Source organism: Rhipicephalus sanguineus, chromosome 1 (genome assembly GCF_013339695.2).
Source record: "Rhipicephalus sanguineus isolate Rsan-2018 chromosome 1, BIME_Rsan_1.4, whole genome shotgun sequence".
Taxonomy (NCBI): domain Eukaryota; kingdom Metazoa; phylum Arthropoda; class Arachnida; order Ixodida; family Ixodidae; genus Rhipicephalus; species Rhipicephalus sanguineus.
Window position 1 is genome coordinate 121,100,666 of NC_051176.1, and position 27,446 is coordinate 121,128,111.

At 44.8% G+C, this 27,446-nt stretch overlaps 1 protein-coding gene across 1 annotated transcript in view; it reads right to left on the reverse strand.

Annotated features, from left to right (window-relative positions):
- LOC119397085 (collagen alpha chain CG42342) overlaps positions 1-27,446 on the reverse strand; it is a gene marked incomplete in the record, with an annotated part of 500,928 nt that overhangs the window by 110,809 nt on the left and 362,673 nt on the right. Inside the window, 3 exon segments of the mRNA XM_049416219.1 lie at positions 2,282-2,314; positions 10,574-10,606; positions 10,775-10,843. Coding sequence (XP_049272176.1) covers positions 2,282-2,314; positions 10,574-10,606; positions 10,775-10,843 — 135 coding nt within the window.

Genomic DNA, 27,446 nt, shown 5'->3' on the forward strand with positions numbered 1-27,446 from the left:
TTTCGGAATGCTTGCCGCCAGCCAGCAGATCACTATTGCATGTAATTTGAGTGGGTAATCGAATTTGTCCTATGAAGAAATATAGCATAACTTACCGTACAATAATTATATAATTACTTACGTTGTAACTGCGGGTGGTTGCTATAAAATACATCATAATTTATTCTAATGCTTCTATTCGCTTTAAATTGAGTCTCCAGAGCCTTGGCATCGAGTTATGTAAGTTTCACGCATTTATAGGCAGTCGATCATAATACGTGTCTAAAGGGGCTAACAAAGCCACGTAGGACTTGACTGGCAGCACCTGAGAGTCAATGGAAAATACGCATTAATTCTTCATTGGTGTAGGCCATAAGCAATAATGAACAAAAAAGAAAAACCGTAATCCTTTACGTTAAGCGTAACAAGTCGGTCAGAGTATAGGGTCTCCACTTTTACAGGAGGCTTCAAGTTAGAAATATGCGGGAGTTACTACCACGAATAACCTGCTATAAAGCACATGCATACTGATAAAGTATGCACGGAGGTATTTGTAGAGTTGTATTTGTTGAGACACAAACTACGAACAGCGCAATTCCGTGCAATAAACTGCTCATCTGCACAAGAGCTGTTAGACTCATGCTGGAATACACTCGCGTCGTCTGGGACTTCTGTTCGGATGACAGCGAAAACAAGCCTGAACGAGTGCAGGGAAAGCCGACAGGTTCAATTGCTCTCGGTGTTCCCGAAAAGTCGTCCCCTCTAGACTAATGCAAACGACATATCGAGCCGTTATCCTTACGTAGAAAACCTAAGCGGATAAAAACTTACCAATACGTCACTAACAAACTTGCTCTACTATCACAATCAGAATCAGGAACGAGGTACAGCCGCGACCTTAAGCTGCCTTCCGTGCTAATACTTCGCCGGAACAAATATGGTCAAACGCTCGTTCTTTTCTACCTACGGACAAAAACATCGCGTACAGCTGGTATACGACGTCCACGGGTGCCTAGTGTTCACATCGTGTGACCTGTCAGCAATATTATCATCGTCTCTTTTCTTTGCCCACCCGGTCTGGCTGGATGCGCTTAGGGAAGTAAGTAATAAAATATATTACTTCCGCTATCACTGCTATTCAGACTCTGCCCTTACGAATCGCTCAGCGTGGGAACTCCTTTGTAAACACCGACCAGGATTTCGTGTTTGATTGACCAAGGAGGCACCATCCAAAAACTTGGGTTTCCTCCTTGCTGGTAAAGTTGGTGATGCTTCTCTGTGTGTGTATGGTTTTTTTTTTTTTTTGGTACGTGATACAAAAGAAAGCGTTACGGGCAAGCAATAAATATCATCGTCCCTTGGAGCGTCGACGCAGCTCAAAAAAGTGAGCGGTGTGTGCAAACACTTTCTCATTGTGTGTCCCTTCGTAGCCAGCAGACAAACTGCCGAAGGCGAGTAATCGTTTTCCTCCACGCAGGGCAAATGGCTAAACCAATTTCCGGGTGGCATGTACACATTCTTTCCGCGCACACGCAAACAGATGTAAGTAAAGCAGGCGAGAGAAGAAAAACGCAAAAGCAAAGGTATAAAAAGGACTCATCTGCCGGGCACGTAAATGAAACAATGGCCGGAATGCAGTGCAGATGTGATGAAACTGTGCCACCGTGCCGAAAATAGACTCGCACACAGATCTAGCGTTCGAAAAGAACTTTTGTTTGCTGTCTCCGGTGAGCACAATGTAGGAGGAGAAAATAACTTTTATTTAAGACAGCAAGATAGCAAAATAATCTTTCGATTAAAACGAACGTCTGTTGTTATTTGATAGATGGTCGATAGTGCGTTCGAAGAACGTTGCGATCAGCACTCACTTTCGAACTATCTCTCTGTGCTGTATTCGATTTGATGTACATCGTGTGTGTCATCCGACACTTTAAAAAAAAATCTGGAATAGGTTTTATAAGGAAAAAAGAAACTGTCAGGTATACATAACCACTAAAATTACGCTAGTCGGTAGGTAATTAACTAAGGTTTACTAAATAACATTATGTTTAGTTTACATTACGGTACACACTGCCAATGTCGAATTGCAGCCAGTGACTTCGCACCGGTCAAGAGGTTTTGAAGAGTTCTCCTTTAACCTCTTTAAATGATAACCATTTAGCGCACGCGCGGCTTATGTCTCTCTCCGTGCTAAACACGTTGGTTTTATTGGTGAAAGCAAAGAAAAAAAAACGAACAAGATAAAAATCAGCTAGACAAGTACAAGAAGTCTAGCGCATGCGATGAAATCAGCGATACCCACCGGTAGGCCTGGGGGACCCGGCGGCCCGATGACCTGCAGAATCATCACAACGCATCGATCAGAATTCGATCCTCATGCACACTGCATGCGAGATGCACTCGCGAAGTCGAAACAGACAAATGACATTGAAGTTATTTTTGCGAGTTTTGGCCATGTTATAACAAGAAAACAGCGCAGGCGCACCCTAACTGCGTTAGTTGGAGAGACAAGCAGAGCGAGACGGATGGGGCGACGTCTGCGCACCGACAGGCCTCGCGCGCCAGTTTTCATGTTTGAACAGCATGCATGTTGGCTGGAATAGGCGATATCCATTAAAAGGGGTGGGCCAAGGCCTGTGGCAGGTTCGTTTACCGGCCTGATACGATACAAAGTGTAGATAACGTGGCGATTTCGATTCGGAAACGTATAAACACTGAATGCTCTACGCCATTGTATGGAGCGCTCGAGCGAATCGCCAGTTGAGCAAAGAGCCGTTCCGTTCAAGTTGCGGTGGTTCTGGTCAGGGTATCTGAAAAAGCGATCTCGACAGTACACTATGTTGGGCCAGTTGGTGCATCGTTACTTGAAAGACGTGGCGCAAAGTTAGAGCCGAAAAAAACCAAGAAGAATGTCGAAACGCGGCTGCTGTGTTTCAAGATTGCTTTCCTTGCGCCGCGGCGCAACGTTTGAGCGCTCTAAACACGAGTGTGTCTTCATGCGTAAAAAAAATATTATAGCCGTTACGCCGCCATGGTACCCACTGTACCCAACATGCATTGATATGACGGCACTGCAGCCCCAGTAGTTCACTATGCTTTTGTCGCGCTGACACGAACAGGTCTCTACATGTGAAGCGAAAGGCTCAGCGGCCTCCACAGTATATATTCTGTGCGTATTTTAGACTCGTACCGAAGACCTCTCTGTATTGTGCAAGTGGGTGCGAAAACAGCGCGCTGCGTATACTGCATTTGCGCCGTGTACTGTTCGAGACAGTTTGTTTCGAGCACGCAATGCCAGACGCTTCTCGTACCTTTCCTTATGCGTCGACTCGTGCATCATGCCCGTATTGATGGTATATATGTGTGGACGTTTGTAAGGCCACCTAAAAGAACCTGAGCAACGGACAGGCTGACAAAGATGCGCAGCGCCAGCGTACGAGTCCTGTAGTATATCGCCCATGGCAACGTTGTACGTGTAGCGCGTCTTCGTGGAACAACCACAAATGAAAAGCAGCCATGGATGCTCGGAGATTAGGTGTACTGCGCGCTGAGAATAACGATCTATTTCTCTACGTGTAATTAGCAATCTCCAGTGGATGGCGCGAGTGCGCCTCCCGAGCGCGCAATTCTCGTTCTCATGGCCCGAACATACTGGTGGTGACAAATGTCTCGTACCACTCGCCGTTCCTGCAGGAGCGTGACAGAGATGCTATACGGACATTCACAAAGTAATGCTAACCGGCACATGCGTCAGCAGTGCACAGTGGCGAGGCATGCGCTTTCTGTAAAGTGAGCCATCTTCACGTTTTGTCGCGGTATTATGTTACAACGACGCAGCGTACAGGTTATGTATAATCGAGAACTGTCGCTGCAGTTCCCGAGAAACCGCAGCCAGTAATGTTCACCGGAATTTATTATTATTGTCATTACTTTTTGTTCACCGCAGCGGCGACGTTTCCGTGCAATTTCGGGGCGGCGACTCACGCAATCAACAAAGGTTACAGAGGAGAACACAGCTTCGAAGAAAAGAAGCAGCGGAACAGTTAAAATTACCCGGCTGCTCACCCACAAGACCAGCTGCTGAAGTTGGAGCCGAGGGTTGCGTTATCACAACAAAGATTTGAAAAAAAAGAGAGAAAAAGAAAGCGCGTACTTACGCTGATGGTGCCCTTGGCAACTCGGCAAGGAACATAAAATATACACCTGCTCATATTTGAGCGTGGCAGAGCGGTAAAAATATAAATAAATGACTCTAAGCTTTGCGAAAAGTGTTCACTTGTTTAGTGAAGACAATTTTAGAGTAAGAGAGAAAAAAAAGACAACAATCGCACAATTTATATCTCTTCACAGAGGCCAATGATTCAAGGCGTTCATGACGGTTATTTACTTTCGCCATTGTCTTCGAGGTATAATGGGGCATGTTCGTAACGTGATAGCGGCGAGGTCGCGGTTGCAAGAAGTCAGAAGTTTATTTGTTTGAAGCTAAAGGTATCCGATGTCGTTGTTTAGAAGTCACCCGAAACCGAGAGGAAAGTATCGCAAGCAAAAAAAGCAGTAACGCAAAACTATGTACGCGCTCAGTTCGCGAGCGCTAATGAGCGGTTCCTGCCATGCCCAGCACGCCATAGAGAACGCAGTATTACGAGTCAGGAACGACGTTATTAAACGAAGTTGTTGGTGAAACTCTAAGCTATGCGACATTTTGTTTTGATGAAGCCGCCTGAACTGGCGCAGAGCGATAGAATATATAAAGCACTCCGATCAAGTCCAAAGTAAACATGTGAACAGCTTTTGTTGTTCCTTTCAGCGCAATTTAACATGTTTCGATGACTTTTCCGCGTTAGTGACCTTCTATTCGTTATGAACTGTGCTTCTTTGTGAACTGAACTACTTCAGTGTGTTTAGTCACTGTGTATGCTACGCGAACGCATTTATTTGGCTCATTGAAAACAAAAAGCGTCGAGTTCTGGGCATGTCAGTTTAGTTCTGCAAACCGAGAGCGCAGGGGCTTATTAAACCTTTCTTAAACAAGTCCGATATATATATATATATATATATATATATATATATATATATATATATATATATATATATATATATATATATATATATCGAACGCTGCAGCAGTCCAACCTTGCATACTGTTGCAGTTAATAACAAACCAAAATGCGTTCACACACTTCCCGAAGTTTCCTTATTCTTGTTATGTCGTAATAAATAAAAATTAAAGACAGCGACATTTCTGTGCCGGTTTTTTAGCTGGACAGGTAAGAAGTGTAAAAATAATCGCGGGCATCGCACAAAAAACGGTAATTAGAGATCCCCACTAGTCGTAGAGGGACTATTCATACTACGAACTAGAAAGCAAAAACTACATGAAGCCAACGAACTTTTTAAATCTTCATCACGAGTATACATTGTGGCAGGCACGTAATTAATTAGTTAAAGGTGACTAATTACCTCGGCTTTAACTAATTTGAGTGCGCGCGCGCACGTGATTAAGTTGCTACTTCCTGTTAGAGCCAATTACGCAACAAGTCGTTTTACGCGTTCCAGTTTCGGTGAGATGTAAGGCATACTAAACTTCCTTAACGAGGCCCTTAATTGCGTCACCTCTGCACCCCGCCGTGTTAGCATGGCGGCTTAAGCGTAACGCTGCTAAGCTCCAGGTTCCATTCCCGGCCATGGCGGCCGCATGCGCGTATACGATCGATGTGGGCGAAATGCTAGAACGGGCGGGTATACTTAGGTGCGCGTTAAAGAACGCCAGCTGGTTAGGAACGCCAGGTTGTGTTGAACAAAAGGTAGACTCAGTAAAATGAATCCACCGGGAAATTAGGCCAAGCAAAGCATAGGGACATTATTGGGGGCTTAATCGTCTATTGGATTGATTTGGTGGCGTGTAACAGAGAAAGGATCCCCTCGAACAGTTCCCTTTCTCAAGTGATATTTTGTGTGTTACATAAAGCTGTGCGAATAGCAAAATTTTGGGTGCGAAGCGAATTCGAATATTGAAGTGTGAGTGCGAATCGAATCGAATATTTTTAAAATATTTCTCGAATATTTCTAGAACATTTTTCGAATACTTCGAAGCGAAATTACAGAGAAAAAAGTTGCAACATGAAAGTGTTTCTTTTCGCTAGGTTGAAGCGCAATGTAGAGGCCGAATTGTATTTGTGTACATGATTTGGTGCAACCAAAGTGTTGCCAATAACACTTTACACATGATAGGCAAAGATGCCATTTCCTCAGCCTCTCCTCCTCTTTCAACTTCAGTGGAAGCCCAACTGATGTGGTGGACAAGGGTGTGCTCCTTTCAAGTCCGGAGTTCCAAATCTGCCTCGTAGGCATCGATATATAAGGACATCTGAAATTTTGGATGCTAAAAAGCTTCAGCGTCCAATTTTTCGGACTTTCTGCCCAAATTCCAGGTCTAAAACAGCATTAATTGAGCCCCCACCTCTGCCACATCTTTCATCTCCATGGTGGAACCAGTGTTTTCTTGAGTTAATACATTTGCGACCGTAGCGGAGCTTGAAAGGCAGCTTTGCCGCAACACGAGGGTGTAATGAGGTGAAGCATATTGAAAATCTAGGGACCACTTCCAATCAGACGTTGACTGTCTCTTGGCTAAGTTCGGTCGTAACGGAGCTTGAAAGGCAGCTTTGCCGCAATATGGGAATGTGATGAGGTGAAGCATATTGAAAATCTGAATGGGTCACTTTCAATCGGGCGTTGACTGTATTTGTCTTTGGGAAGTTCGAATAGTTCGAATAGTAAAATTCCAGTGCGAATCGAATCGAATAGCAAACACTATTCGAAAAATATTCGAAATTTCGAATATTCGCACACCCCTAGTGTTACATGAAACGCACGATACGCACCGAGGCTTTACTCGCTGAGCTTTTCTCTAATTTGTTTCAAGTTCTTGTGCGATAAGTTGCGGTGACATAGCTGTTCGTTCCCAATTGCGCTTTTCGTCAGCTGCGTCGCGATCTCTCCTGCTGTTGCCACCCTGGGTTGACCTGGCCTTTTTGTGTCCTCGCTGCCACCGCACCCCGTACGAACATGTTGGCTGCACGTGCCCGGTGAACCCTCTTTGGTCAAAATTAACCCGCCGCCCCTAATAATAATAATAATAATAATAATAATAATAATAATAATAATAATAATAATAATAATAATAATAATAATAATAATAATAATAATAATATTAATTGCCAGTTTTTTTCCAGAAACGTTTTAGTGCGATGAACTACAACTGAGCATCGTTATAACGAACCCTGATATAACGAATTATCGGTTATATCGAACTAAATACGAACTTTGGTTGGTCACGCTTCATTCCAGTGGCATTTATTCTTTTTATAACGAAACCGAAAACGCGAGAGCTGCCTTGACATCGGCTATAACGAAGAAACACCTGGTTCTTGCGAGGCTCAAAACTCGAAAGGTAGTGTAAAAGTAAAAATAAATATTGAAAGACGATGTAGGAACACGTTTTCTTTAAAATGTGGTTGTGAATTGCTGTGAAAAGCCAAAAGACGCAGATGACTTGCTCCTTCAAATAAATGAGAAAACGGGCCTGTTCTGTCAAACGAAATTTGTTCTGTTGTAATTCTACCTTCTGATGTTCCTGGCTGTGTAGCTTGAAATGCCCCAGGGAGACCGGTGATGATTACGTAGTTTATAACAAGTTTGGAGAATAGAATAATGCGTTTTTGTGTCTAGGATTCTTGCGCGAGCCAGATTGCCAATTCGTTAGAGCCCATTTTTGTGTCTACTTTTACAACGAATATCTGATATAACGAGCTAATTGATGATCCCAATGCTACTTCATTACAGCGAGGTGCGAGTGCACTCCATACGTGCTTCTCATAGGGCACCTTCTCTGGTAGAACGATCTCTACTTTGAATCGCTGCAGGCAGATTAATTACGAGCAAAAGTGACCCGTGCCTTTTCTGTTGTAAGTTTTTCAAACTTCCGGAGAGGCCTCCCGCGTACGCGCTTTCAGTCTGGACAGCGTTATAATCTCGCCAGTTTCATTAATTTCTGTAGCTGCAAATCTCGAAAAAACCGGAAACTTAGCGAACACCAACGTATATCGCCTATTGCTGCCGAGTAAACGATGTTGTGGGCTCGCTTTCAGTCAGCGGGAGACGCGTCCGGCAGAACCAGAACGTAAAAAGAAGAGGAAGAAGAAGAAGAAAAAAAAGAGAAGAAACTTGTGTACAGAGGTCTCTTTGGCCAACTTTTATCCGAATTTTCACACTCACTACAGCGTCCTTCATTATAGAGTAAACCACGTTTTCGTCAGATAGAACTACGTAAACTGAAGTTAACTATACTTACTATTCGTTCTCGCGAAAGCGTGGGCGATCGTTGGAATTCTTTTCTGTCTTCCATCGTAACACAGCAGACAAAACACGGGAACAGCAAAGGCTGTTCTGCAGATTGCAAAGAGACCATTTTCATACCGTGCGTGAAGTGTTTGCGGATCGAGTGTTCGCGAGTTGCAGTTTCCCCACATTTGTTGTCAGAAAAAAAAGGGGGAAGAGAAAAGCGCGTGAAAGCTCACGTCACCGAAAGCTGTTGCAAAAGAAAGGGTTACACGGATACGTTGTAACGAGTTTTTTTTTCTCTAGATGCTCGCTCCCGTAAACGACAACTCCACCCGGCATATGCGGCAGTCCAGAGGCAGTTCGATTTCCGATCGCCGTGGCAGGCGTTCTTAGCGGGGCGAAATGCAGAAAGACGGCACGTCCGAACATCAAGTCTGACGCACGCAGCTTAAGTGACTTCGTCGGCTCCAAATTTATCCGGCACCATCCGGCAGATCCTCTGTATATAATGCTTCACATTGCCTCTGGATCGTGAGACGTTCCTCCGACCGAATTGGTCGATCTGTAGCAAGAGACATCTCAATCTCAGCACGAAAGTGCGATATTCAACCTTCAGCCCCGCCGCCCTCCCTTCTTCTTTTGTTTTTTGTTTAACGAGAACAACGACATTGCTGACAAGCTTGTCAGTATACGATCAGAAAGCAAAACTAGCGATCGGGAAACAACATTGAGTAATTAAAGCTTATAAAGCTGGGTTAGATGGTTTGTACTGGCATAAGAGCAGCGTTGGAAAACGGACAGACCAGGGGAAGAAGACAAGACCCAATCCTGTATTCTTCGTTCGGTGCGGTCTGTCCGTTTTTTAGCGCTGCTATTACGTTAAACCAACTTTTGGTCACTCTATTTATGACAGGTTAAGTTGGCTCACTAACATAAAAACAGATTAAGCTGGGCTGCTAGAAATGAAACGTCACCGTTATGTGGCGACGAGAGTGTTGTTTTGCAATTGGAGCACTGAATCCGCTAAAGCATCTTCAGAGTTGAGTCCGTATAGCTGTTTGCGTAAATGAAATTGTGCTTTTTTAAAAATTCTTTTATCGACATGACGCGAAGGAGATGTTGGCGCCGACTACTCCTTAGCTCTTGAATGGACCGAGCATGCAACACAACAGCTAAATACACGTCCCACATGAATACACCAAATACACGAACACATGAAAAAAAAAAACACACACACAAACACACATGTCAAACAACACCATCATGACGTAAAGGAAAATGCCTGTAATGCAGTTGATAAAGTCCCTAATAATGTCTCTAGTCATCTTGGAGATGAATTTTCACATATGGTCAACATAACAGTCAACACATCATAATAACTAGGATACACATAGTACAATAGGTGACCTTAAAATAATAAGAACATAAATGCGTCAATGATTTCCAGCCATGCCACTGTCTTCAAGAAAGCCTTTTGACGCTTCTAAAGCGCATGTCTGCAAGGCTCTGGTTGGCCACGGACCCAGAAGTCGCTTGTTTGATTATTCTCTTCAGTATTGACGATAACGTCCCACGACGCTAACGTGGTTAAAATATATAGCACGCAGAATTCGTCGAACCGACTGCTGCCCCATCCAGCGTCCACGAACGCAGCCGCATAAGACACCGAGATTAAGCTGTATAGCCCGCAGATATCTGCATAGCTGTATATATGCATAGCCGCAGATAAAGGCTCGATCAGCGAGCCCCGTTTAAACGTCGCTGCACGGCTTGCACCAGCGCTCGCGCAGCAGTATCGCGAGTTTCCCCTACGCAACATTCACGAGTAACACTTGATGATTCTGTACTGCGTATTGTTCTTGCGTGCTCGCGTTTCTGGCGCCAAGTCCGCTACTGGTACTAAAGATGCAACAGTCTAGCCCAACAGTAAGTACACTATTGAGGCTATAGCTTGGTAAATAAAGTAGCTCCGCGCTGGAGCCGGTTAGGACGTGGCTTTCAGGGACTGAACCACTGAGCCTGCAGCTTGTCGCTTCAGCCAAAGTTGGCCTCGCCTTGGTAACAACAACTTTCGCTTCAACGCCATCCGTAAATATTCGTTCGGCTCGCTCTGCTGGGCGCCTCCTTACATAGCCAGCCACGGTGCGCAGTAACAGTAACATTCAAGCCAGATAAATATATACATAGGCGGCGTGCACGCCAGTTTAAGAAAAAAAAAAGAAGCAAGGTGCAGAAGCATGCGGTTGCTTACGAAGTCGTAGGACGTTTCGAATGCGCTGTCCCCCTGCGGTGGGCGGCCAGTGGGTTAGCGGCAGCATGAGACAGACCAGTACGGGGAGGGGAAAAGAGAGAGAGAGGGAAAGAGATCCAGGCCGATTAGTACGGGGATGTCCAGCAAGCACACCCAGCAGCACGAAAGGAGCAAACTGTTGGGCAAACTGAGTGTGCCGACCTGAGTTCCGCCGCCGTGGTCGGAGGCGAAGTGGTGGTGGTGATGCTCCGGGGGTCTGCGCTTGGACTTCTGCGAACGGGTATGAGCACAGCCGTCACTACGCTTAGCCGCCACCAGCGCCGCACACAATCCACGCAAAACACGACGCTCTTGCTTTTCTTTTTATATATGATAGCGTCTGCACACACGGTAAAGGTTTCGCATCACATTGCGCAATGTGACAACCAAAGATCCCAAGAAAGGTTACTACTCGAAAGTACCAACTGCACCGAACCCGCCTCAGTATTCCCTCAAGAAATCGGTCGCTCGAAGGCATGCGATTCTTTTACTCGTGTTAGCAACTGAAGTGAGACCAGAATGCATGCCTCTCTCCGAACGCATTTCGCGAACGCATGCATGCGACGCACGCCCCTCGTGTACCACCTCCGGCTGGAACAGTGCCAGGAGAGCGATGAGTCAACTTGAGCCTCAAGCATTGCGACCCGTATTATTTACCGGCCCTTAAATAATGCAGAACACAGAAGGAACGCGCATGATGTGTCCTGCTTGAGTTTACGCGCCAGTAAGTTTTGTATATACGACAATGCTTGCAACAGACCAGCCCAGCTCTATAATGCTTATAATAGTCTGAAGGCTGGCACTTGCCCGATGGATCGAACGTGCTTTCAGGTCGAGGCCGCACGCCCATGCTAGGCCTTCGATCGCGCATGCCGATTCGCTTCCGTCGATCGGCATGAAAAGCTAAAAACGCGCCCGCTTTAGCTTCATCGTGCTATTTGCATATTCGCTGCTGCCGTGTCGCAGTTCAGGAGCTCCACATTTCAAAAGTTTATGTGCGAAGTGAACTATCGCAGCGAGGAGTGCTTGCAGGAATAGCTAAACATAGATATAAATATATATCAGCTCCGTACGGAATAATGGCATCAAAGAAAACATCAAACAAAACAGGGAGCTTCTGCGCAGTAGCTCTGTAACCGTGTTGCGCAAATGGATGTGCATACCGCGTCTATAACTCGAGAGGTCACGCCGTAGAAGACACTGATCGCCGTGAATTACAATTAGAGTAAAGCGAGGATTGCTCGCAAGTCCTTATATTCCCTATTATTTTGTCACTGTCTAGGTTGGCTTTTCGGTGACATATGGCTCTCAGATGCGTTGCTGCTATATACGCATCGGAGTGACGCGACATATCGACGACTATTAATAGGCATTTTGAGGGGACAATATAAAAAAAAAGAATCATTTTTGCTCGTTATTAGTAAATTACGGTTTCACAATACCAAAAGCACTACCCTCGCTGCGAGAAGACGCTTGGTATAGGCGAGAAAACGCGCAACAGGAAAACACAGGTGGCGACTCCGCCTTGAAGTTACCGCACCAACTTGCGGGGACGTCTAACATTTTGACGGTGACTGCAAGGCGCTACACAATCCTTCATCGGCAGAGTTAAATTACATTGTGTCCTAAGGGTGCCGAAGACCTAATATAACAAGTTTCAGGTAATTTTATTGAGCCAATGTGGTTAAAACACGAGAAAAGGAACTCTAAAGCCTGTGATGTCACACTGGTATTCACGTGCTGAAGTTATGGTGTGTAATTCAAATATAATAATTTGACTTTCATTTTCTTTTCCGACAAAGAACCTGTGACGTTGATATTGACGACAACAGAGAACTCAAATGATAATTTATCAGCCCTAACTGATTTAGTATGTCCCTTTAAATATGGTTGACTAAAGAGCATCAAAAGGCAGTGGCGGACTGCCTCCGAAAGAAACGACCAGGGGGAGGCGGTTGTCCGCGAGGCAATTAAGGCACTTCTTTGCGAAAAAAAGAAGGAAAGCGAAGAAGGTATGCGTAGCGATTCTGCGGAAATTACCCCTCCTTCAAATTTCGCCACTCAAGCGGCGCAATGCGTACGAACCAAAACATGTGTTGACAGGTCTTCACTTCCAGCAGAGTAATGAGGGGGTTTTCTTTTCTGCAACGAAAATAAATTATTGTAAATGGAACGTACCCAGCGTCAAGCTGAACCATCGTTGGGAAGTGCAATCTTTATTTTCTGTGGTTTTTTTTTTTGCACTGCCTGCGTGCCACATTATTTCGCAGCTGAAGGCAAAGCACTGCGTAACCTCCCCCCCCCCCCCTTTCGCCCCTGATCCCTTAAAAAAAGTTAAAAAAAAATTAAACGTAGAAAGTTGGTTCTCCATGTCATGGCTACTAAAAACTTTATGCGCCATTTGTAACCATTTCGGTTTCGTAAGCACTTTTCTTAGCTGGCAGTACTTTTTTCTTTGTTGCTCCAGTGCTTGACGTCTGAGAACGAAAAAAAAAAAAACGCCAAATAGCTTAATTTTAAGTTTTCATGAAATAATTCACTCCCTTTCCAATTTTTTAAAACGCTATTTTGTGTCAGTTTCCGTCAGTTTGAAAATGTTTTCGCGTGCACCAAATGTTAGGTGCGCGAGGAAATGTTTGTTTACTTGATGCGTCTGTGTAGGATTAGAGAAGCAGAGAGAAAAGGCACAGACATTTAATAGGAGAACAGTAGACCAGCCAGTCTGAGAGACGTCACTCAAGCCCTTTCCTACGTGCTGCAAAATGGGGTTCCGGAGGTCGATCACTTACTAATAGGACAAATGGACATTTGATATTGATAATTTTAGCGAAGTATTAGTTGCTTTAAAGGGCCCCTCACGAGGCCCCATTGCAAGTTTTGGTTAACCATTTTAAGTTGCAACGTGCCATCTGGGAAGCGCTCTACTGAAAAAACAACAACATAAATTGGTTCATAATTGGAAGTGTTGAAATAAGTTAAAGTGTCTGTCTCCGTGCCTGAAGGAGGCGAGCTTCACTGCCAATGCAAACACTCTTTCTCTTTGCCTCGGCTGGCATTCGCAAGTGCGGCGTATTCTTAGCTGCCGGAAATGAGAGAGCACCTTTATGTTAATGTGACAAGCCCCGCCTCCTTTAATTTTCTTGGACGATCGGCCGCTCTCCGTGCAGATGCTGCTGGAACACCGTCCCCATCGCTCGGCGGCCTACACGGCAGTTAGAGCACTTTTGTGCTTCTTAAGGATTACGGGCCTTTGTGAACGCCTATGACTGTTGTACAGTGCCACCGCCACGTTCGTGTCAGCGCATTTATTGATCATTTCCTTTTTTTTCTCGCTCCCCCCCCCCCCTCTCTGTCTCTCCCATCTTTCCACTCCCCTTCCCTTTCCCCTGGCGTAGGGTAGCCAACCGGACTGCTGTGTGGTTAACGTTCCTGCCTTCTCCCTTTTGTGTGCCTTCCTTCTCCTTCTATTTTGCCTCTCGGCGCAATTGCAGTGGCGGCATTGCGCGCTCCGCGTTGAATGAAAAACTGAAGTGACGTGCCGTGGCAAGTGACGATCATGACTGGTCTGGCCCAGCGCGCGCGCGTGCGCGGCTCCGCAGACCGGCTATAGACCGGCAGCGAACGTTCCATTGGCAGTAGTAGTAGTGGTTTGAGGATAGGAAAGACGATTATCTCTCCAACCTACAAGGCAGAGCGGCGGAGAGTCGTTGGGGGGAAGCGGAAAGGGGAGCGAAAGAAGAAAGCGGATAGGAGACGTTACCTTTTCCCTCCCCCCCTCCCCCCACGAAAAAAAAAAAGAAAAAATCACAGCATATCCACGGAGTGAATGATGATGAGTGGGCGAAGCTGCGGAGGTTCATCGGTAAACCGTGAATCTTCCGTGAATTCTGCCCAGTACATCATCACCGACGTGAGATCGGGCGCGTTTATACTAAAGGTTCGATGAGTTATGACGACTTGCAGCTCACTTTAATTTTACATGTACGCTGTGAATTATCATTGTTTAGAAAACCATTGCTTTAGAAAACATCTGGCGTCTTTCGTTAAGCAGCTGGCGTCTTTTCGTTTTGCTTTAGAAACATCTGGCGTTCTTTCGGTTTGCTTTTACAAAACATCTGGCTTCTTTCGTTGGTTTATTTCATCAATCAACGGCGTTTTGAACAAAAGTTTTATTGTTTAATCACGCACAGGAGAAATCTCACCAGACACTATTTTGGAGGTAAACAATGGCTGCTAATGGGAATGAGAGACAGAAGAAGTCGGCTTTTAGCTAACACTTACACTTCTACTTCTACTAACGTTTCCTACTGGAACATGCCAATGGCTGCTAATGGGGAATGAGATACAGAAGAATTCGGCTTTTAGTTAACGCGCACGCTGCGAATTTTTTATTGTTCAACAACGCACAGGAAAAATCTCCCACCGGCAGCACCTTGGAGGTCAAAGCGTAAGACTGGTTACGCACTACGACTACTACGACTACGACTACGACTACGAGGGACGAACGGGTGCCGCCTTAAGGAGCTTCGCCCCTAAAAAAAGAACCTCACAGAGTCCCTTATGCAGTCGCCAAAGACGACTCGAAGGCGAAAGCCATGTTCTTTTTCTTCGTAGTCGGTGTATTGATCTTCCCCCGCCCATCTCCGAACGCTTTCTGCACCTAACGTGGTTTTGCACTGCCTCCGCGGCCCGCCTTGGACCTAGGGATGGCGTCATCTGATAGCGCCATCTAGAGTTACTGTATATGCCACCTAAAGGTAGCATATACAGAAACTCTAGCGCCATCATGTGACGGCATAGTGACGTCATGATGACGTCACGATATTTGGTATATGTGCCGTCATGGTGACGTCATAACGTGATGATGAGTTTCTAGTGTTGACGCCGACACTACGGACGCCGATGGTCAATTTTCACGTTTGATGAGGCATCTAAGGTTTTCGCCTTAAAAAATTAAAAGAAAACGGTGGGCATTGGGGGCGGACCCTCTAACCACTTTACCACCGCTGCGGTTTCCGTGAGTGCGGCTGGTGTAGCTGTAGTGTGCACGTTAGCTTTACTCTCTCTCTAAAAGCGCGGCTTCCGCGAAGAGGAGGGCGCACGGCGTCCTGTTTTAAATTTCTACCATTTTACAACGCAGGCCCTTCACAATTTGCAGGCACGATCGCTATCGAGCGATCTACGCACCTCGCTTGTTTGTTTCCAATGCCCAAACGTGGTGAGGGGTCCCCTAATGGTTTAAAGCAAAGCAGTTTTTGAAGTTGAAAAAGGTAACTTGTTGAGCGCTGAAATTTAAGATGCTTGTGTAGCGAAGACATCGCATTTGAGAGGAGAAGCATTCAGCGGGATTCACATAGGCAATTTTGACCACGGCATTCTAAGTTTAAGGGAATAGATGAATTTCGATGTGAACACCCCGTGTCTTGTCTTCACTGATGCTTAAGTGATGCTTCACTGCATCACTTCCATTCGTGCAGTGAAGAAACCTTGTAGTATTTTTTTTATATAAAAACCGACAGATAACGCAGCCAAAGAAAGCATGGCGGGTGTTATTCGCAGTAGCTTTGTGAAGTGTAGTACTTATCAATTAATGGAAAAATAAATTAAGGTGAACGCAAGATAGTCTTTTTATATGGTTGTGCTTAAAAAAAAAACAAAAGAAAAAACGGACAACTGCGATCATTTTTCTTCTTTCGTTCACTTGTTATTTTACAGTAATTTACAATAGTTACGTGATAAAGGAAAATAATGCGAAGGATGCGGACTCAGTAGTCCCCACCTGTGGCAATTATATGCTGTCCTAGGTTTCTAACGATCGTGTCGAAAAAAAAAAAGAAAAAAAGAAGAAAAAAAGGCCTATCGATTTGTTCCCACTCTTTCGTTGATTTGTTCCCTGTTCTTCGTAATGACCGCTTGTGTTGGAAAGGAGGCGGTGTCGTAATAGCCATAAGGATGCGTGTGAAGGTCAAATTTATTCCTACGGACAGTATTCTCAAAGCTATTTGGCGTGCATACTATTTGACAGCTGTACTTAGGTCATCGGAACATGCCTGACATGCAAAAATTTTTTCAGGTACTTCGGGTTCCGACCAATCCGCCTATAACTTTCCGGTAACTTTCAGGTGGTGATTTTAGCTTTCCAGGTATCGAGTGGTTTGCTTTAACCTCCCCTATAGTACGCACTGTATACGTACGCCAATGGGCAGGCTTTGTTGACCTTTTAGAATACGTTTAGTTCTCTCAACTGATTGTAACTAGAACACGTGACGGTGCCATTCTTGATCTGCTTTTAAGAGCACACCCCGAATGTGCTACCGCAGAAATACTAGAAAATATCAGTGAACAAACAGCAGGCACCAACTCTGAGCTTCTTAAAATTGTACTTGTCGTTCTTTCAAATTCGTGAAAATTGTCCACTGTTCGATAACTGAATTCGCTTGCGTGACGAGTTGTTAAGACATCAGGATATGCGCATTCCATAGAATGAATGTATGAAACAGGAGATGAGCCATGGCTTACCCGACAGATCAAGCGATACTTAAATAAAAGGAAGCGCTTGTTTCAAAACGCAACACGCACAAAATTTGATCGAGATTGAGCATCATTTTCCAAAGAACCTGCACTAAAAACTTACGTTGCCAATTAAGTTTTGCAGCGAGGATATTCTCGGTTTCTAAGAAACGGTTAAAAATTATTTACCTCTGTATGACACTGAGTCTGGTGCTAAAATTGATGTTCTTGGTGTTGCTGATCGGCTTAATGTAGCCTTTTCCATTATGTGACGAAAAGCCCCTATATATTCCAACAGTATAATGATAGTTCGCGGATTGTAGTATATATTGCCCCGTAACGATACTAGTGTGATCTGTGATGGTGTATTGAAAGGCACTGAGTGTTTGTCATCCTTATCTAGTTCAGGTTCTGACGGTATATGTACTAAACTACTAAAGAATGACAGTACTTAGATTTAGGTGCACGTTAAAGAACCCCAGGTAGTCGAAATTTCCGGAGCCCTCCACTACGGCGTCTCTCATAATCATATGGTGGTTTTGGGACGTTAAACCCCAGATATTATTATATTATTACTAAAGAATGACAAAGCACGATTCAGCGTTCATAGTAGCTCTATTTTTTTTTCAACTGCCTCTCGACACAGGTGAAATTCTATACGGCTGTAAATTGGGATATGTGATATCGATACATAAGAACGGCGATAAGAACAAAATAGCAAATAACAGACGTATATCTCTAACGTTCGTCGTATGCAAACTACTTGAACGCGTCTTATCTTCTCACTGATCGTTCAGTGCATAAGTAGTACACCCATCCTTTTCAATCAGCACGGCTTTCAGACGGGTCCCTCGTTGAACTTACACACTCACCTCAAGCTACCTGATCTTACACAGACGGACGCCATATTTATAGCTTTTTATTAGACTTTGACCCTGCGGCTCATAACCGCTTAATATTCAAAACGAAGCATATTAAAGTTTGTAAAAATTAATTAAATGAATTAAAATAACACTCAAGCAACAGACGACAAATAATTGTAATTAATGATGTCCATTCGTCATTTCAGCCTGCCAAGTCCGGTGTGCCGCCGGATGCTTTTTTTTTTTTTTGAGACACGATCAATATTTATATCAGTTATAGACGCGAGGGTATGGACTTGGATATCTGGTTATGTGCCAAGGGCTGCGTTTCGTATTGTCCCGTAAAACGTAAAGCTGATTGTGTTACACTGTAAAGTGACTTAAACATCTTTAAACGATAGGGTTCAAACTGTCAATTGAGCGCGGATACCAAAACACTAAGCTCATCAGATTTACTACTCGCAATGAAATTACGAGACACGTGTATACATTCTCAGTGGTGAAGCTCTAGAAACCGGAGCACAATTTATATTTCTAGGTGTTCATCTTTTTCTTACTTTGTCCTGGCATGATGATGCTGTTTGTAGTGTGCCTGCTACATGTAAAACACTTGGCTTCGTCGCACGCTTCTTCGGGCTAATAGCCCCTATGTATACACTGTTAATCAGGTCCCGTGTAAAGTGCTAGCTCTAGCCAGTAAACTAGACGAAAAAAGGTCTAGCTTCCTGACCACAGCTAGCGCTTTACTCAGGACAAGACTAAAAGTGTACACTAGCGTACTTCACTTAAAACAGAGTTCGCTTCCATTTGTGACCACCTCGAAGGGCGCAGGGTAAGAGAATGGGCAGCGAGTGGTCAAGTGGTCAAGTGGCTATAGAGCGTCCACCACTAATGCGCCTATAATTCGCCACGGATGACTAGTGGCGTGTGTACGCTTGGAGTCGCCGAACTTTTATCGTGTGAGTGACGGCGTGTGCGCATTTGCAGTCAGCGAACTAGTGAGTGCCGCCATCCCTGAAAAAAAAAAAAGGAACACTTTTCCGGCCGTCGACGGAACTGGAAGGTCAACAACGAAACGAGGTGCACGTGAGGGGAGGTGCGCTCATTTCGTCCCTACGCAAGTTTGTCACCTGATTTGTCCTACTAGTTTAAGACGACAGCCTGGTGATTGGCCCGAAGACGATTTTTTTGTAGGAGCTACCCATTTTAGGCGGCAACGCAAATCTATCTGGGAAGGGATGTACCGGGCTGTAGGAGGCTATCGGGCTATGGAGAAGACGATCGGCAGGGCTATCGACGGCGAGCCCGGCCTTGGACTCTGCCCGACTCGGAACTGGAGCTCTGAGCTCGAGCTCATTCTTTGCTCGAGCTCGGAACGCTCGAGCGACAGTTCTGAGGTCGAAGAGGGATGCTGCGGCCCGAGAAAAAGACCTATAGGCTCGGCTGCATCGGCGACGCCCCTATACCGACCCAATGTCCGAAGCTATGGAAAATCCAGCGGTTACAACAAGTGATGAGCCCTGTTTTATTAGTTTTTTCCCAATATACTGAGATATAAAACGTTTCCTCATCAAGCATATTACGTAAAGGACAATATACTTATAAAGCTTTCCGTGTTTGACCCTCAATATAGTTCCGCCTGCGTGTGTGGTGCCTCTAGATGTATATGCTAATCTAGTTCTCTCTGCGCGGCTACAGTTGGAGTTTTATCTGTATGCAGTGCTTGTATAGTGTAGCAATTACATTACGTTGAAGCTTGGATATACAATGTAGCTGTATCGTGTCTCTTTTCCTGCCCAGTCCCGGCAAGTACCCGTTTATTTGAGACGCACGAGGGCCGCGACTCGGCAATTGGAATCGGTAGCGCGCCCTCAGGGTCGTCTCAACTTAAATGGAACCCGCACCTGAATTACCTTATTAAAAAAAATGTAATCTGTGCGGAAAAAGGCGGTGCAATTTATTGCGGATAACTATTCCCAGCTTTCAGGTCATTCACAAAAATAAAAGATGACAAGTGCCTCCTCCTATACTGCAATACGGTAGCTAATTGGGCGAGTCAGTACATATGCATCTTCACTCACAGCGCGAACGGGATAAGAAGGACACCGGCAGAAAAACGACGCAATACGAGAGCTCGTGTTGCATCGTTCTTCTTCTGGTGCCCTTGTTTGGTTGCACACTGGAACCTGCAAGTGAAAAAAAAAAATCACAGCATATCCACGGGTGAATGATGAAGAGCTTTGGCGAAGCTGTTGAAGCAATCATGGTTACACCGTGAAATCTTCAGTGGTTTCGTCCAGCAGTAATCAAAGCGATAGCCCAGTGCATCATCAAAGACGTGACAAACAATGTATATATTTATACAAGACATTTTATTAATCGTAAGTGGTAGCTAGACGTGGCTTCCGTTCCCCCTTCATTATAACGGCTTTATGGTCGGTGAAGTGATGAACTGGTGATGGATCATAGTGGGATGTTTGCAAAGACGAAGTAGTGGGCAGTTTGCAAAGGATCGGTGATGGGAGATTCTGTTCGGGAGATACTGCCGGTTACGCCTTACGCCGGACGCCTTACGCCGGACGCGTGACAAGGTTAGAGTAAGAGGAGCTTCGCCCCTAAAAAAATATATTTCAGTTAACTTTCTTTCCTCAGCTTTATCACCACCTGACTACTCCGTCGTAGACCCACGTCTTACCCAACAAAAGGAAATTTTCGCGAATTGGTGGCGGAAACTCCATTTGGACGTTACTAACCGACTGAAGATTTCGTGCCTGCACTGAGCCATTTCAGAATGAAACCACTGACCACATGACATTTTAAAATGCACTTCGTGAAACGTTACAAAATTAAAATCTCGAATAAGTTGATAATTATGCGTTTGCATTTTCGGGTCAAACAAGAAAAAAAAAACGCCGAAAATTGTAACTTTTGTAGTAATCTTTTATCAATCGCGACTTTTTTTAGAAGTGTTTCTTCGGTGAACGGCTACGACGAATTCATTTTACTTCAGAAGTTCCTTTTGTTCTGTTTTATTTTGTTAGCAGGTACTGTGTGTGGGCTTAACTGTAAGCGTCATGTGGAAAGAGGCCTTCGTCCTTCAGTGGCATAAACTTGGGCTAATGATAACGCCTACAGATGGGATGTACGTAGAATACTCGTCTTACCCATGTGCCTGTTCATACTTTATTTTGCATAAGTACATCGACTGCTATCTTCTCCAATGTAACGGAAGCTGTGCGTTTAGAGTCATTGTCGGAAAAGAAGTAGCGTAGAATTCGTGTCCTATAAACAACCATTCTGACTATGGCAGCTTAGGGTAAAATGGCCGACAGACACAAAGAACATACAAGGACAAGGGCTATATCATCAACTGTTTATTAACGTGAGATCTATAATAAATATATTTACTACTTCGCGCACACGCACCTCTTTAGAAATAGTACGTCGCTTATAAACGATATAAAAATCGCGAATATCGAAATAGTGGCATTCATCAAAAAGTATACTGGGAAGTGAATAAGCTTCTGCCGTTTCTTTGCGTCTGTCCGCCAATTTGGCCGCAAGTTACCGTATGATGGGAGACCGACTAGCCCAAGGGTGAGTACTTTTGTTTAAGAACTACTTTTGCAAAACGTAACCCCGGCCCCTTTAATATTGCCGCAATTAACTCTTCACCTCGAGACACGCATGCCAGACAGTTGCGTTAGCAGTATAGGTCTCGTCGGAGTAAAGCTGACTGCGGTCGTTCTCTAGTTTTTAGTGTCCTCTAGAACAGAATGCCTGAAATTTTGACTGAATGCGGTAGCCGTCAGTGAAGCGGGAGGCCTAATGAGCATTCCTCAGCGGCAGCAGCTCCAAGCGATATACGCGACTACATCCGTGCTTTTGATGAAGCTAGAATGCATGCATGAATGCTACGCACTGCCGGATTAATATTAATGCAAAAAACAGACATAAGCTTCGCATCTAACTCGCATATGTGCTCTTTTCTTTCGGTGCCATCTCTGTTGAGAATTGTCTCCTTTCCGTTTTCTCTGTCCTCCGCAAGCCTTTGCTTTTCTTTTTATGCAGTCGGAAAAGTTTCACCCAACACTATACTTTATGCATGCAAGAACCATACTATATATATATATATATATATATATATATATATATATATATATATATATATATATATATATATATTTAAGAAACAGCAGTCTGGCTCGCGAAATGGCGACGAGAAGTGGCACACGTACTAAAAAGAGCATTTCGCCCCTTACCCAGACGTGATTTTCAATTTTTTTTGTTTTTTTTTTCAGAAAGTACCACGACGTGCACAATAGACAATAGACCCAGACGTAGCGAAGATGTAGCGAGAACAGACCAAAGACGAGGAGTTAAAACTGGAAGCACTGATTTGAACGGATAAGAAGAAAGGAAAGAATCGGAATGTAATCCGGAAAGGGTCGGTGGTGAAAGGGGAGCGCAGGCGCGCAATCTCCCTGCGCAGAGTCTGCTGCGAGGTCGCTCCTTCCATTCACCGCAGTTTGGCAGCGGTGCGCCCAGTGACTGATTTCGTCGTGCCGCTTGAGTCGCGGCCGCATTTTGAGCGGCGCAAAACCAACGCCGAGACTCGCCATGAATTTTTCATTGCCCCATACTTCCGGAGGATTCGCATGCTGTTTTCTGTCTTCCACTGTTCAGTTGTACCACTCACGAAAGCTGGAACATAACGGAGTGTTCTAGAAAAAAAATAAAGCGAATCGGCCGCGGCGTAATCTATGCATTCAATGGCAAAAATAAAAAAGGGGGCGAAGATGACCACTTATGAACGTTATGTTATGCTATGCACGCTAATATAATGGTTGCAACGTCTTTGTTTAACATGTTATAGCGGTCTCTCTCTCTCCTCCTTCTTTCTTTCTTTCTTTCTTACTTCGTTTTGTTGTACCCAGCTGCGCACACGCCGTGCTGACTCCTCGTTAGGCAGTGCCCTCTGACCCAGACGCGTGCGCAGTACATTGTCTGTCTGTCTGTCTGTCTGTCTGTCTGTCTGTCTGTCTGTCTGTCTGTCTGTCTGTCTGTCTGTCTGTCTGTCTGTCTGTCCGTCCGTCCCAAGGCATCACGGTGTTATATTTAAAGGACGATGCATTGCGAACGCGGGGTTCATTCCTTAATATAAATTAGCGTGGATAAATAAAGAAAAAACTTGGAGGACGCTTGAGCTTCGCCTTCACGGATAGAACGCGATAGCGTAATCAGGCCCCGTGCCCATCGCCTTCTCAAATGCTAGCCTAGCTTCGGTTCTTGGTGCATGCCTAGTGATGCAGAACTATCGGTAAATTGACTATCGATAGTATCGATAGTTTTTTTGAAACTATCGATAGTGTAAACAAACTATCGATAGTGCTACTATCGACAAACTATCGATAGTGCAATCGGTAGTACCATCGTTAATATTACTTTAGCGATATTACTGCCACGCGTGTTAATTGCTTTGTTTTGAAGTATTCGGGTTTACCCACAAAGACTGTTAACAACGTTTGACGCAGACCACGCCGTAATGTTTGAGAAGCTTCACAATCGTTTGAGATCATTCTGTTAAGATTACGCGCCGGACGCGAATAGTCAAGTTTATTCGAAGGGTTACGCGAGCACCAGCGATAACGCTGGAAGGTTTGATGACTGCTGCATAAAGGACGACACGTTCCACCGATGATCAGATTACTCAACGGCTGACGACTGCTCCCACCGCTATCAGTGCACAGCATGTGTCGCTTGTATTTTGAGTTTTGGTTTTCTGGGCACAAGTTCGCCCAAATTAAGAGCTCCCTATTTCTCAGTCTTGCCGCGGCATTCTTCACCGTCACAACCACGTGACAATGCTATCGATAGTGCTGTGAATAATGATGCGCTTGCTCGCCGGCCATATTGCCAAAATATTTGCGATAGCCTACTACCAGCTTCGCTTAATTTATGAGCAATTTTTGGCAGAGAAATTAATTATTTCTGCAGTGAAAATGGCGGAATATATCCATCAATTAATTCGTTTCCAAAAGCAACCACTTACAACTTACAATTAACAAACTTAGTTCATAATATTTTTTTTATTTTGAAATAATAAAATGCAATATAAATTTGAAACCGCGCAGTTCCATCACATGTAACGGCTTCCTTTCCGCTACACCTGAACAGTTTGACTTTATGATCATGTGTCAGCAAAGCACTCAGGTGAATAACACAAGCATGCCAACTTTCTTCACCCTTCAGCCTGCTCCTCCTGCTGCACTATGTACCACGCGCGCGGGCAACCAAGTTTATTCGGCAGTGAGTCCGCGCTGTTGGTTTTATACTATCGATAGTACCATCGAATTTTCTACTATCGATAGCGTTATCGATAGTATTTTTCACCATCGATAGTTCGATAGTGACTCAGCCACCGATAGTATCGATAGTACCATCGATAGTTCTGCATCACTATGCATGCCTCAACCGTGCCGCATGGAAACGAACGACTGTGCGCGCAACATTGAGCGTTTCAAACTATCCTAGAATGCCTACTGCAAGTACAGTTAAGTGCCCACTACACCAAATTTTTCCTTTTGCGAATCAGCGAAGGGCCCACTACGTGTCCGTAAGGCAACACGCGAACCTACGCAGCTACTTTTGTTGATGCTTTTGCAGCTGGCGATGATTAAATGTGTCTGAGCGCTTTGTAATGGGTGGGCCTTTAGAACACCCACTCGTTGCACAATGCACATGTTCTGACGCCTGGCGCAATTCTACGTTTCTGCCACGAAATATTACATGCGCTAAGGAGACTCCTTCCACTACATGACATTCATATAGAGTTTTTTTCCGAAGCAGTCAAGCAATAGCGTGGCTCTATGGCAGAAAGCCTGCTTGCCACGCAGACGGCCTGGGTTCGATTATCACTCGGACCGAGAATTTTTATCACTTATTTTATTTATTTGCATCTTTTTCGATTTTTTGGTCACGGACAAGATCATGATTTTTCGCCCACAACCAGCGACGCCGACACCGGGATTTCTGCGAAACGAGCTCTTCAACGCTATCGTGTTAAAACATATGCAGTCTCTAAAAAGCTTTTAAGCAATATCGTAATGCTGATAAAAGATAAGTCGGCGTTCATTGCATGCTTGCCCGCTAAAAGGGGCTTTGATTGCTCAATGTGCATGAAAAGCATAAAAAGGAAGACTAAGAATAAATGGCGACAAAATGATAGATAAAAAGTAACTGGAAAACTGGAAACGACTCTAGAACAAGGGCAAGTATCGGCGTTTCTCAAGAGAAACCAAAAATCAATGAACCCTAGCCAGCAGCAAGACCACGGGCGGATATAAAAGGCTGAGTGCGACCTCCTCTCCACATGACTGTCCTTTCTTACTTATCCGACGCTTTCCATCTAAGAAAAAAAAAGTCTAATTGGTACAGTGCATTAAGTATAACATTACTTACTTTTTCAACTATTCGTGTTGTTTTTAATTTTAAACTTGCACTCACGTTTCTGCTCAGTAACTTATGTATGCGCTCGTACACGAATTTTGGACGATCCTGGTCAGTATTCGTCCATGTATTCACCGTATTCTTTCTTTGCCGCACGAATAGTCCAAGTTTCAAATCTATTATCGCATACTTCATCTCTGGCCAAATAGCGATGAAGACGGAACGCGACTTATATTAATGAATGACTACTTCATGTATTCGAAGACATCACTGTCTTCAAAGCTTTGCAACAGTGCATGAGAAATGGTTTAGTTTAGCTCGTAAACATAATACGATCTAGTAATAATCTAGTTTTTTGCCTGGCACGTAATATATTAACGCTACGACAAAGGTCGACCGCCTGTATACCCCAAGAACACCGTTCGCTCAACAGATATGTGCGTGCGTTCGGGCTTGCGCGAATAAATCCGCCCCGGAACAAGGCATGTGCCAATGTTTGCCCAGCTTTCAAAACTTGCGCTTGACTGACGCGCACGAAGCGGCAACCGAGAATTCGTTTTTTCCCCTTCTTAACTGTACGCTTAGGGATTACATCTAATATCACAACAGCAGTCGAACAACGTCTAGAGGCGAACGTCAGCGCTCTACTGTTTTATTCGCGTGTGTATATAAGCTCGTTTTCTGCGTATGCCCCACGTTTCTGGAGGTTTGCCGCCGTTAGACCGGAACGTTAACGCCTATGGTTCGGCTATAAAGACGGCGCGCGCTTCGGTTTGCACAACAGCTTTCGACGTCTTATTTGTGCAGCCTTTGTGCGTCGGCAGTGCCCCCCCCCCCCTCCCCGAAATAAAAAAGAGAGGCAAATCTGAAGGCTGCAAGCTTCAAAAACGGGTGGAGTGAAACTTCAGCAAAGTTATAGAGACAAGCATCCACGGTGTGTACTTATATTGTTTGTCCAGTGCCAGCCAGTTTTCTCGCCGAAATAATCCCTCGGCGGTGCGCCTTTGTCGACGTCACAGACAGAAGTCTGTCTTTTGTGCGCTGTACGCTCGCGCAGCAAGCAGGGACAACTGATGATGCAGAACTGAAAGCTCGCGGTAGAGGTAAGCGTTTCGGGTATTGTCGCGCGCTTATTCCGATTCAGCGGCGCTTTGTTTGCCGCAACTTCTCGCGGCTGCATTTTATAAAGGCGCCATTGTAGTATAGCGTGTCAAGGCTATAAGCGAGACGGCCTACAGTGCGTGTGGGAACTTACTTAAAGTCGTGGACGGAACAAAATGAAAAAAGCGGGAACGAACGTATCAAGGAGGAAGCGCGTGCAGGTTCACTGCGATAGGTTTCAGAAAGCGAGAACAAATGACGTCGTCACTTACAACGCGCATCGAACAACTACACCTTAGCTCCACTTACGTTTTCTTGAATGATTCTTGGATCTCTGCGTAGTGCGGTTTGTGAGCCGACTGCGCCTCGACGCCCGCGTCGCGAATGGGCGTTGTATGCCAGCAACGACCAATCACTGGCTTCCATTCACGTGCCAGCAAGTATATATTTTGCAATCCGTTTATTTTATACGCTGACGTAAATGCCAGTTACCGCAGCGGTCTGTTTTTAACGAGTCAAAGCATTCACCCTTTCGCTGCTTACGTTCGACCAATACGTGCCTTTTGGTTTCCTGTGAGCAGGAACACAATGCAAATATACGGCACTCGTCATAAAAATGTCAAGCAGCTGCTCACTGTTCAAGCGGCGTTTGCAACAGTCCAGTTGATGGTGCACCGAACAATGCAACAACTCTATAACTTTTAATGCAGGGGGACAGCCCATTTAAAATGGACTGAGTAATATGAGCATACATCTCTGCCACAAACTCAAAACTTCGGCACACTTATAGAATCCGTAAACGAGAAAGTATTATACGACACATCTTAGTTCGCTGAATTGTCTCGTGCGTTAATTGGGCACTTAAGTCATTGGCGTTCCAAGCACTTCGTATATGCGCCAATTACTCGAAG